Source organism: Telopea speciosissima, chromosome 3 (genome assembly GCF_018873765.1).
Source record: "Telopea speciosissima isolate NSW1024214 ecotype Mountain lineage chromosome 3, Tspe_v1, whole genome shotgun sequence".
Lineage (NCBI taxonomy): Eukaryota > Viridiplantae > Streptophyta > Magnoliopsida > Proteales > Proteaceae > Telopea > Telopea speciosissima.
The window spans coordinates 18,398,933-18,412,052 of NC_057918.1; the positions used below are offsets into that span (position 1 = coordinate 18,398,933).

The 13,120-nt window shown below is 37.1% G+C and overlaps 1 protein-coding gene across 2 annotated transcripts in view; it reads left to right on the forward strand.

Annotated features, from left to right (window-relative positions):
* The first annotated feature begins 8,029 nt into the window (after positions 1 to 8,029).
* LOC122655778 (potassium channel SKOR-like) overlaps positions 8,030 to 13,120 on the forward strand; it is a 42,033-nt gene continuing 36,942 nt past the window's right edge. The window contains exons 1-4 of one of the 2 annotated variants that reach the window (XM_043850103.1): positions 8,030 to 8,293; positions 10,865 to 11,089; positions 11,228 to 11,291; positions 11,816 to 12,155. In XM_043850103.1, coding sequence (XP_043706038.1) covers positions 8,079 to 8,293; positions 10,865 to 11,089; positions 11,228 to 11,291; positions 11,816 to 12,155 — 844 coding nt within the window. In that variant the 5' untranslated portion in view covers positions 8,030 to 8,078. The remainder of the gene's footprint in view (positions 8,294 to 10,864; positions 11,090 to 11,227; positions 11,292 to 11,815; positions 12,156 to 13,120) is intronic. The other variant, XM_043850102.1, reaches the window with a different exon arrangement.

The following is a 13,120-nucleotide window of genomic DNA, read 5'->3' on the forward strand; positions in this document are numbered from 1 at the left end:
TGGCAGTATTACGTCACAGGGGTAAAAGGAAAATTGAGTGAAACCGAAATACCAACAGACGATTTCTACTTTGTAATCTAAAGAGGACGAGCACAGAGGAAATGGGAGAAGGATCGGAGGCGACAGTGATAGCGATGATGGTGGTGCTGGCAGAAGAAGAAGAAGCACAGAGGAAGAAGACGCAAAAGGAAAAGAAGGGGAGGGTAAAATTGGAATAGAGTTATATTAAGGGTATTTTGGGATTTTAAAATTTTTGTTACATGCCACGTCATCACTTAATGGCATTTTTAACGGTTAGGGTACGATTGATAGAATCTTGGGAAAGTAAGGGAGGGCATTATCATTATTCAAAACTTGGGGATTGGATTGATATTATGGATACTTAGAGGGGAGGGGGATGATATTTTCTGTATTTGGTATGTATTATAGGTGGATAATGCATTCCATTAAATAAATAATACCAAACACATTCTTAAATTCAAAAAGTCCACAGCACAATTCCAAATGCTTTCAAAATATAACTATATAGTTTTTTTTTTATCTTTAACCAAGATTTAGAGTTGAGATCTTCAGAGGTGGGGTGTCAGGACCCACAAAATGTTGAGTTAGGAAATACAATGATAAATATATTTGAAATAAATAATGGGCCGAGATGTTTAAGATTACGTGAGGAAGACTAAGGTTGTGTTTGGTAGTTTCTTGGAATACATCATCGATCTATAATGCATATCAAACATAGACTTAAGTTAGTTTAAGATGTTCTGCCATAATCTACCATATTTTTAGGTTCCTAGATTGGTTAATATTCATAACAGAGAAATAACTCTGTTAGGCTACATAGCATACAATAGTGCCTCCTGTGTCTATATATCTCTCCTCCCTCCTATGAAATGACATATTTGCTCTCTTGTTGTGGGAGGAGAGAGATATACATTGGAGGCACTAGCGTACGCTACATAGTCGAACAACATTCTTTCATTCTATACATAATTAACTCATTTTGAATTAGATCAACAACATGTACAAGTTCTAAATATATGGCACAACAGGCAGTCAATAGTAGAGAGGTCCAATAAATAGGGAGATTTCGATATAGACCACCATTTTTAGGGGCATATGTCCATGTGTTAAATCTAATTATATGACCTTCCATGTATTGGAAACTTTTACATTTATACCAGTTACATTTCTAGTAGTTGATATATAAGCTACCTTCTAAATTTTTATCTTAGGCCTATGGCAATTTTTAACTGGGACTGAAACTTGAAGTGAGTTTTTACAAAAAAAAAAAAAAAAAAAAAACTTAAAGTGAGTAGAGGATGTGAACTATATTTCTGTAAAATATTAGTCATGAGTTCTAGGGCCCATTTTGAAGCCCAGCCTGTTTAATCATAATTGGGCTAGAGTTTCACCCCTAACACCTAGCCCATGTATTACACGGCCCATTCGTGTGTACATGGAGGTTGTGTCAAGGATTGCCATGGGCAAATTCTTCAATTTAGATACATGAATGAACTGACTGTAAGAGAGGGCCATTCTAATTCTTAAGAGGGGTGAGTTTAGAGTGGGCCCTAATTTTTGGTACTTCTGTGCAAAGTGGTCGCCTTCAAGACTCGGACCGAAGCATTTGCCCTGGTAGCACAAAACTGATTGTACATATCACAAATATGACAAGGGAAAAAGAACTTTGTGGGTGGGTGGTCCCTGCGTCCAGACACAGAGAGGGTGTGAAATGACCATCCCACCCCCAAAAGGTGAAAATGCCCGTCTTATTGATGCTTCCACGCATGCTCTCATTGACTCCACATAAGAACTCTTTCCCATATGATAATTAGTTTTTGATGAGAACAATAATCTCCATAACATATATATTAATCCATAATTTAATTGGGATTAAAGTGAAGAATCAAATGTACCGTGAAGATCTTTGACTGGTACATACTATATAGAGGAAATAACAAAATTAAAGGATTATATAAAACGGTATTAAGTAGGATGCTGAGTAACATTCCATGTTGACGAAACAAAGTGATTATATTAATTCTTGAATTATCCCATCTAATGAAAAAAAAAAAAAATCCCATCTAATGGAGTCTTTGTCATCATTTAAATTTGAAGTTATCAAGTAGCAAACAAATTAGCAGTTGGGAGAGCATCGTAAAAGCCCTATGGTTCTTAAAGTGTCATTTACGGGACTGGATAACCAAAGAAGATAACTAATGTTGATTATTACAACAATTAGGATTTTTCATTATTTTATTTGGATTGCTTGATTTAGTGGAAGACATGATCCTAGATTTAGTGGAATGCATCGAACAAGGTTGGGTTAAGTGAACTTTTTTTTTTGATGGAAAAGAAAATATATAATAAAAGTAAGAAAATGCAGTACAAGCATTTACACACAATGGGAGATGAGGGGCAGAGTCCAACAAGAACCGAAACCAATTAACAAGAGACGTTTCAAAAGGCCATGGGGAAAGGGATGGAGTTGGAAGAAGCCCGGGAAGTACTGTATTAGAGCACCAAACTTCTTTTAGCTTCAAACCTCTCAGGGCGGCAAAATCAAATCCATTGAGCAAACCCGTCAGCTCAGGTTCCAAAAAATGAGAGTTTTTACTTCGGCCAACAGTAACAGAAAGAAGTTTTCCCTTAATCAAAAAACCAAAGACCCAGTCAGGTTTACCTACACCGTTGGGACCAAATCTGGCATAGATCAAAACATAAAAATCTAGCTGGGGTAAATCAAATTTGGATAAAGAAGGGTTAGTATAATCCAAAGAATTCAAAGGAGATATAACATCATCCTAGTGAAAATATATTTTTAAACCAATCTCCAAATCATGGAAATGGAATAAAACCCGTATTCTATGGACTAGTAGTGCATCTTGCATTCTTGAACCATATATTAATGACCTAACATTATCTACCTAAACTTCACTCCATTTTGGTCATCCACATTGGAAAACTAAAGGAAATAATTAAACAACACTTGAGAAATAATTTGAAACCCTAGGGCTATTTGTTCCAAGTAGGGGTGTCAAACTCTAAACTGAATCGATCAAACTGACCAAACTTGACATCGATTCTCTATTGGGGCGACTTCGATTGAAATCAGTTGAAAACCGAACCACATCGATCCGAAACAAATTAGAAAAAATAAACATGTGTTTTTTCATAATTGTTTATTGGGTAAAAGGTTGACGTTGTACCCAGTCTAAGTCTCTCTCTCTCTCTCTCTCTCTCTCTTATCCTCTATGGAAATGACCCCTCTCCCCCCCTTCCCACCCTCCCCATTGGGCATTTGGGCACATTGGTTAGCTCTAGGAAAACTAGCAGTGTGCCCAATCTAACCCTCTCCCTTATTTATATATACATGATAAATCAAAATCAAATCAAACCGAACCCAATACCAAACACAATAATAGGAGGTAGATAGAGTCTTGGTTATCAGGGATTGGGGATTGGGCTCATTACCCCCGTTAATTGTATTGAGGTGGTTGGGGATCTTGGGGATCAGAGAAAATGCTACGATCTGATCGATATCGGTGGAGGGTGATACCAATGGTGGGGCGATCATGTATCGATGGATTGATGCAGACCAAAGGTAAAAAAAAAATGTTTTACATGAAAACCAAGGGTAAATCTGTCTAATCCAAACTGATACGGGATGATCCAGATTAGTATCGTCCAAGATCGATCCTGTATCTGATATCGATTTAAAATCATGGCATATGCTAACACCTCCCTGTGTCTATCTCTCTCCTCCCACATTAGGGGACAAATATGTTATTTCATAAGAGGCAGGGGAGAGATCGACACTGGGAGGTGTTAGCATATGCTATACAGCCTGGAAACCTTTCTCTTCCCTTTTTCTTTTTTGTTCTTTAAGAATGTTGCACGTAGACATAGGAGCACACAAAATAACCATCCTACCCTTGATGAAATAAAAAAGTCAATCCATGTTGTTACCCCTAAATACGCTCTTATTGACCTTCATATTAATGTGGGGTTACACAACCACAATGATCTCTTGCCCCTTTCTTTTTAATAAAAATGGCAATCTAATTTGATCAATTTTATATGAGAGGTAATGGAGCACTAAGGTTACCATTGTGCATCATAAATTTCTGCAACCATAAAACCACATAGATGAAGAGTAGCACTATTTTATGACCGGACATTATCTACCTAAATTCCACGTAGAGTACATTACTATGTAGCCCTGCATAAGAAGCTTTAAAATCAAATTAAAAACTTCCTAATATGGGAATCCCACTAAACTTAGTAACGTCACTATACAATATTTAATAAACAGGAAAAAAAACCCCAACAGGCTCTATATCTCGAACTACAAGTTTTTGATTTAGTATGGACAAAGCAACATTGGTCATAAAAAACTTACTTAAAACACCCTTTCTGCACTGTTTTCCAATTAACAAAAATAACATATCATGGAAGCCCAAGGAAAGAGCATTTATAGATTACTAATATCTCTTTTTTTCTAGAACGTGGTTATCCTCTAACCAATTTTTATCCGCTCCTATTACAGCATGGTGCTGTAATGCATCGTGCGGCGGTTGCAGAGGTCATGTGCATCATGTGGGACCCGCTGTGCCACATTACCTCTGCAGCGCCGCATGATGCGTTACAGCCCCATGCTGTAACAGGAGAGGATAACGATTCTCCTCTACCAGTGTATTTATTTCGGTTCTTCCCTTATCAAAATACAATAGTGCTTATATATGCAATGCACTTTCTAATGCATATACAAGGGATTTTTTTTTCGGGTTTTTCTAGGTGTCACTATCCCTAGTGAAATATAGTGCTTCACTCTTTGTCACATGACAGTACATGAGTTTGTTCATGTGATAGAGGACCTTATATACATCTCAATGGCCAAATTTTAGTCCAAAATAAGAAGTTTTAGTAAAATTACCAAAATGGTATAATTATGGAGAAGAATATAAAATACAAAATGACATCTTTTGTAATTTAAGCCACTTCCTCTACTCATTTGAAACCGAAATTGTACCAATGAGAACTGTACTTACTCGATCCTCTATCACAAGGACGTACTAACCAATGTACTGTCATGTGGTAAATAGTGAAGTGTTTTACTTTGATAAGAATAGGGATGAGGAAGAAAACCTTTTTGTTTGTTTGGATAGAAAAATATCTTTTATTCAAGCAGCCAAATAAGAGTACAAGTCAAGGCTGAGGTATAAACCAAATAGTGGAATAGATATTGCACAGGAAAATCTGTTTATTATAATTGTTCATAGTTGTCAAGTACAAAGAAAGGCACACTCATACACCCTCACAATCACTCCCGCCTTGCCATGTCAGATGCACATGTGTGAAAAAACATCATGGACCCTTTGACACATGGGTGAAGGGAGAGTCTCTCCTTTAAGGACTTATACCCTTATAAAACCACATCCTTTATACATACTTTCTCAGTCATCGAACTCGAACCAATGGGAGACTTAAAGCTCCCAAACCAAAATGCACATGTGGGGGACAAAAGTAATGCACAAAAAAGACAAATTATAATGCCATTGTGAAACATGTATTTTTGAAACTTTCAATTTCCAACAGTACCACAAGTATTTACCTTTTGGAATCATAAGAAAATTAGATACTTTTTGGAGGTTGAACTCCCACAAAAAGGATTTGCCTCTTGGTGGTGGGAAAATTCTCAAATGAACTTGAATGTGAATGTTTGTTGAGGGAAAGCTGAATTTATGAGGTGATTTTTTATTTTTTTATTTTATGGAAAAACATATTATATATAAAAGAGAGATTATACGGAGCCAGGGGGTGATCACCCTTATAACCGTCATACCATATAAATTCTACACTAGTGAAATTGTCAATTCCTTCAACTAACTCAAAAAAGCTAGTAACAAGAGTTATGGGGCTGATGATCAGATGGCTAAAGAAAAGGAAGGTGTGGTTTAAACTTTGAACACTTCATCTCTCTAATTACTACAAAATGTGAAAACATACTTTGGTTTTTTCGTTTGATGAAATTGCACAAATTTTGTATAAATAATTTGATCTGATTTTAATAAACGGTTTCGATCAGTTTGAATTTTTTTTTTTTTTTTTGGTAAGAGATCAATTTGATTTTGACACCCTTACACGAACATATATATATATAGAATGATAATTAAGTATAAAAACAAAATTTAGCACATAACCAACCTATGTCATTTCAACATCACCCTTCGATATGGCACAGTTATATGATTTACACGGACCATGAAACCTTTTGCCATCAAATTAAAATTTTTGAGTTTACGTGTCTCATACAAATTTTCAAGTTTAATTGCTTCAAAGGCTCATACTAAGTTACTAACTATATTTGGTAGATGATACACATCGAATTACAACATTACACATGCACATTTTTCTTCCACAAATACCCCTGTTGTGTCCTAAATGGTAATGTCTCGATGAGATATGTGTCCATATATACATCGGAGCCACGTTCCTTAATTTTTTGCCCTTGAAAATTTGTGGTCTCAGAATATTTCCAAAAAAGGTTATTTGACTTTTCGATATGATATGTCGTCTCACATTCTCCCTACTACTGAATTACTGATCTGATCATATTTCGATCAGAGAACTGGTAGAGATAAAGATTTTTATTTTGATTTCAAAGATATGATATGTCGTCTCACATTCTCACTACTACTGAATTACTGATCTGATCATATTTCGATTAGAGAACTAGTGGAGATAAAGATTTTTATTTCGATTTCCTTTTTGGAATCTAATAAACTCCAAGAGTACTCTAGAGTCGACATGAGAGATATTTAAGTAGAAAGTTACGAGCTGACACACAAAACTAAATTGGAATTTCTTGTGGTCCCCAAATTAAACTTGGTTCATTTTCAATCTGGAACAGTGGGTTCATTGGCACCTATTGTTTCCAAATGTCAAATGTGGAAACCGCGCACTCATGGTGTCTATTGATTTGTCTGTGGTTAACTGGTTATCGATTCCATGGCCAACAGATTTTAAGAGGTTATTGATATCATGGTTTGAGGTATCGGTGTCGTATCAAATGATAAGTATCGGTTTTGCTAGTTACCAATTCTGATACTATGTTATATTGTATCAGTGACATGATATGAATAAAGGGTAAAACAGTAAAAAATACTCAAATCAAAGGCAAATATGTCCGATACAACTGATCCATGCCGATACGGTATCGATTTTGTAGGTGATTGGTATATATTGATAGCTCGTGACCTGATAAAGACGAAGTATTATTCACCACCACTCAGAATTGGCTTTCGGTGTCTTCAAGATCCCACACAAAAGATTTCAGTTTAGGATAGAGCAGGCGTCCTTAAGATGCGCAGAGTGGGGAGTAATATACTAACGTGCGCTAGCTTAGAAAATCGTATAAAACCAGTTTACTCACGCTGCTGTCTTTCACAGTTCATTTCTTCCTTCACCCCTATCGCTTCGCTGTGTTAGAAGCCTGCGAAAGCGATATGCGATCGCGACTGCAACATCTTTCTCCTTCAAGAGCTTCTGCTTTCGTGGATTTTTCTCCTCTCTGTCTCTTCCCGGCCTTTATATACATATACCCCACCCTTCTTGAAGTTTCTTTGATTCAAGACTCAAGAGGCCACTTGTATCAGCAGACATTTCATGTCTCCGTGAACTGAAAAAGAAAAAAGAAATCACTCCAAATTAATGCCAACATCGTTATCGTCATTCATCGATCACCGGTTCTCTTGTGATTCCAGTAGTAAACTCTTACTCCGATCCTTCAATCTCAGTTTGCTTTACTTTTTCGCCTGGATTAATCACGGCTGTTTTTGTTAACCCATTAATATTTCTCTTGCGAAATCCAAACAGCGATTGGTTCGTTAAAAATTTCTATCTTGTGATAATTTCCAAGATCTCTGTTTCCAATATGGATTTAATTGAATTTTTCTCAATCACTGTGTGCCTTGTGTTTTTTCCATTTGTTTTTTGTTTACATACAGCAGAGCTCCTTCTTTCTCTCTTTCTCTTCTGATTAATTACGAGGTTGAATCAGTCAGTTACCGGCGACGATGGCGAAAAGGAATTCTGAGAATGAAGTAGTGGATTCGTCAGATGATGAAGTTGAGGAATTCGAAATTGAGGAAGTGCAAGACCGAATCCAGTCGTCCCATGGGAGTCGATTCGCTTTGCTAGAGATGAAATTCAATGGTAGGAAACTCAGTGGAGACCGCCTCATCAGAGGAATCGAAGGCTTCAAGGGTTTCTTCATCCATCCCGATAACAGGTAAGCAACACTCAACGTAAGACCTACTCACTCTTCCGTCTTTCTTTACCTGTCTATGGCTCTTTATCCATTATCCAAATTTTCAGAATCTCCGCGAAAGCTTTTGCTTCCTTTTTTAAGTTTTCTCTTAAAAATGGCGGCCAAAACCCAAAAAACTAACCCTTTCAGATTCAGGACTCAGGAGTCGTCGTTTCCACCACTGTCGTCTATAAGTGTATCAAAATCAAATCGAAATCAAATCGAACCGTTTAAACCAAAATTGATAGACCGTTAGTAAAATGGTTGGATTATGATTTTAGAAATGATACCGTTTATTTAATCAGTTTGGTTCGATTTAGATCGATTAATCCAACGGTTTCAAACCGTTTAACCATTTAAAAACCTAACAAACTTTTTTTTTTTTAATAAATAAAAATTCAAAACTTAGCAAGTAGCAACTACTAAGCAGTCAAGTATCTTCATTAATGAATTTTTTTTTAAAAAAAAATAAATAAATTTAGTAATAAGTAATAACTATTAATTAATAACTAGTATTAGTAAATAGAGTAGTAAATGTGTATAGAACCGTCTAACTGAAACCGTGTAAAACCGTATATTATCCTTTAACCGAAACAGTTTAAAAAACGTTTAACCGAAACCGTTTACCAAACGGTCCAGGTTTTGATTATGAGACCGTTTAGTTAAACGGTCTAGTTACGATTTCTACCCTCAAGCAGTCAAAATCGAACTGAATAGAACCGTTTAACCGAAACCGAACCATTTAACACCCTTACGTCTATGTTTCCTTTTATATTGTTTCGGGCCCACTATCACATTTTGGTATGCAACGCAATGGGATTCAGGGATATGGACATACAGTGTTGCGTCCAACCGTTTTAATTGACTGCTTGCATGTTTAAGTACTCGAGGCGTCAAACGTGAAACGGTGAAAGGTTAGACCATTTTTACTCTCCCGTACCAAAACCAAACCAATGAACCTGAACGGTCCAATCAAATCGAAACTGGTTGAGTCTTTATTCTGGTTCATTGCTATAAAATACTGTTAGGGTGTCCAACTGTCCCATCCAATCACTATAGAATTTATGGGTAAAAAGATTCTTAGTTGACCACAGATGAAGAAAATCTGAGTCTTTTGATTCTCGATGTGTATACCATAGTTGGAAACTCAGGTTTTGATTAGAGTGAATCATCCGAATTGAATTTAACAAAAAAAAAAAAACCCTTGTCGGGAGTCCAAAATCCCAAATGATTGTACTAAGTTAGCAATTAAAAAAAAAATGTACCCAATGCACAAGGCTCGCACCACTATGAATATGGTGAGGGTCATAATATACGAAGCCTTACCCTTGCTTTCACAATCTGAGTTTTTATTGATTTTGTGTTTTCCCCAAGTCATGGGAAACTCACAGAGTCTGATTTTTTTTTTTCTTTCGAATTTAGACATATATTATTCATAGTGTCATAGACCATAGTTTGGCTTACAACTAAATAAAACCTAGAATTTTAGTCCATTGTTTTTCTTCTCACATGTGAACCATATATAGTTTCGATTACTTCCTCACTCGCCCGCTCGAACAAGGAAAAGAAGGAAGAAACTAAAAAATGACTTATCCAAACGCACCAGCTTTTGACGTCATGGTTGTGTGTGGGTTGAACGTAAATGGAACTTAAATTAGTTAATAGTAATACGGAGGATGAGATTCAGTATTATTCTACTTGTTCGTGGTTTCCAGTTGTCCATTATACAGTAGTGTATCCTCAGTCATTCACTACTCGAGACTCCACCTGAGCACCATCAGATACACATGTACCAACCACTCCATCTTCCATATGGATCATAACAGATGCATGGGACGGTAATTTTTGGTAAGGAAAATAATCACCCTATGCGATATTGAATGAAATGACAGATGTCTTGATGTGGGTTGCTATGTGATTTTTATTTTCAAAATTGCAACATTAGTGTCACTTCTACGTATGTCCATGCAAATCTACTTATAAATGGGCAAGGTGCAAATAAGGGGGTGAGGGTTCAGGTGCGTGAGCGCGTAAGTGAACAACTCACAGCCGTTCAAATGGACAGAATAGATTCTATCTGAACAGCTATGAGTTGTTCACGTATACTCACGTACATGAACATTCCCTGCACTGGGTGGGAATATCGTTCAAGTTTCACTTTCGATAAATGGGCTCTGTTGAGGGGCTTTTGGTGTGCTTTCTAATTTGAGACTATTTTAACCATTATTTTGGACTGTTTGACCACACAATTTGGTCTGGTTCCATTCGTTCAGACCAGACCGTTGAGCTGTGGTCCTGACTCCTGAGGCAATATTCCGGTTGGACAGTTGGGCCAGGGCTATTGGATTGGCTCGTTGACTACTGGGCCTGAATTGATCAGGTAGGGCCTAAGTGAGCCTATCCATACAAGCCCAGCTCGTGTATGCAAATGACGAATATTTTGCGCCAAAACCCTTTTCTTGTTTCGAAAAGTAGTTTGGTTAGTTTTAAGGTTTTAACTTGTTATAATAGTAAGGCTTTGTATTGGGAACTGAGGAGAGAAGACAATTGCAGGTGGTATCAGACGTGGAAGCATTTCATATTGTTATGGGCTACCTATTCTTCCTTCTTCACCCCATTCGAGTTCGGATTCTTCAGAGGTTTGCCGGAGAACTTATTCTTACTCGACATTGCTGGGCAAGTAGCATTCCTTATCGACATCATTGTCAAGTTCTTCGTCGCTTTCAGAGATGAACAGACTTATCGAATGGTCTACAATCGTAATCGCATCGCTCTACGGTATGTTCCCTCTTTACTTCCTTAGTGCATCTCTTTTCCCTCTCCCCCCCCCCTCTTATCCTTCATTAGAGCAATTACAAAATGGTATACTGGATTTTAATGCTTACATGTATTTCTGATGTTTTTGCCTTTTAACAGGTACTTGAAATCGAGTTTCCTGGTAGATTTTATTGGTTGTCTACCCTGGGACGCTATCTACAGGGTACTGTTCTTTTATCCAAAATCATCGCTGTTCTTCACCTAAATTTTGGTATACCCATTTTCTTCACATATATATGCTGAAGCTACTAGAAATTTCTTAGGTGAGTTGAGTTCGTTAATGGGTTCCAGTTTCCCATTCAGAATTGTTACTCCAAAGTGCATAGACCTTATTTTAGATTTAAAGAAATGAATCTTTCTGGTGATAAATACATCTTGATGATTAATTCATTACAAAGCAAAATCAAATGATTTTATTGCAGGTTTCCGTACTTATAAGTTATAACTGACTTGCATGTAGGTGAAACTGAGCCACTGTTTATTTACTGTATAGCATGTCCCCTTATGTTTTTAGAGCATTGCATATATTTTTCTTACTTAATTTATGAAAAAATTATATTCTTCATTTTCATAACATTTCTGTCTAGTATTCCACAATTTCTGGAAGTTGTAAAGGTCCCTGAATTATATTATCCTGCAAGATATATCTTTTTCCCTAACTATTCCAAGATTTTCTACTCTGATCAGGCTTGTGGAAGGAAAGAAGAAGTGAGGTACCTTTTATGGATTAGGTTAAGTCGAGCGTGGAGAATAAAAGAATTTTTCCAGAAGATAGAGAAGGACATCAGGATCAATTACCTGTTTACTCGAATTGTGAAACTTCTTGTTGTTGAACTCTACTGCACCCATACTGCTGCCTGCATCTTTTATTATCTTGCTACCACTTTGCCTCCCACCCAGGAGGGTTTCACATGGATAGGAAGCTTAAAGATGGGAGACTATAGTTATTCCAACTTCAGAGAAATTGATCTTTCAAAATGTTACTGGACATCATTATATTTTGCCATTGTAACCATGGCAACTGTAGGTAATTTCTGCCTCACCTTTTATTTACTAAACCTAAATGAAGACTCTTGTAGGTCCCACACTTCATTGAACTATGTTAGTTTCAAACCTTTTTTTTTTTAAATAATTAGTGACGTGACTATGATGTTATTGAGAAACAAAGTCTATAGATTGAATTGAGGGTGTGAAAACTGCTGAAATTTCCTATTTCAGGGAACATATCTAAAACACATCTGATTTATCTTTGCTATATAAGGGAATTGACTTTCAAGTTGAGTTAAACAAAAAAAGTGATTCTTTAATATACATATTATATGAGGGATCAAGGACAAGTAAATTATTCCAAGGTTCTAAAACCAGCATTTTAGACCCCTTTAACACTGAGCTTTCGGTTACAATCTTTTCTTTCAGGATTTGGATATGTATTGTATTCATTTTTTTTGGGTTCAAAATCTATGAACAAAAGAACTAAACCTGAATTATGTAATATATATTGTAGGCCTCACTATAGATGCATACCTATTTGCAGACACTGAAATTTTGCCACCACCCCTGGCAATGATGACAACGGGACACGGATGAGGAACATCGCACCATTCCCCCTTGAAAAGCCCAAGAAAACAAGGCCCATAGGTCCAGACATGCCCAAAACACCAAAGAAGCCCATTTAAGGCCCAAAAAGTAGGAGGAATGGTCCACATTGACCATGGCGCCATGGACAGTCCTCCACGGCACCGTGGCAAAAAACCATACAGCTGTGGGGGGCTGTGACGTCAGCAGGCAGACGTCGTCCACGGCGCCGTGGAGGTCCTCCATGGCACCATGGTTGATTTATCCGGTGCCTTGAAACATGGGGTGCCCCCTATAAACAGAAGGGTCCCCCTCCCCTAATTTCATGGATTTCAAGCCTAGCGAGACCCTCCCAGTCCGATTTTTGCCCTCTTTCAAGCTTTTCTAAGTGAGTTTTGAGCAGTGTTTCGAGTTGTG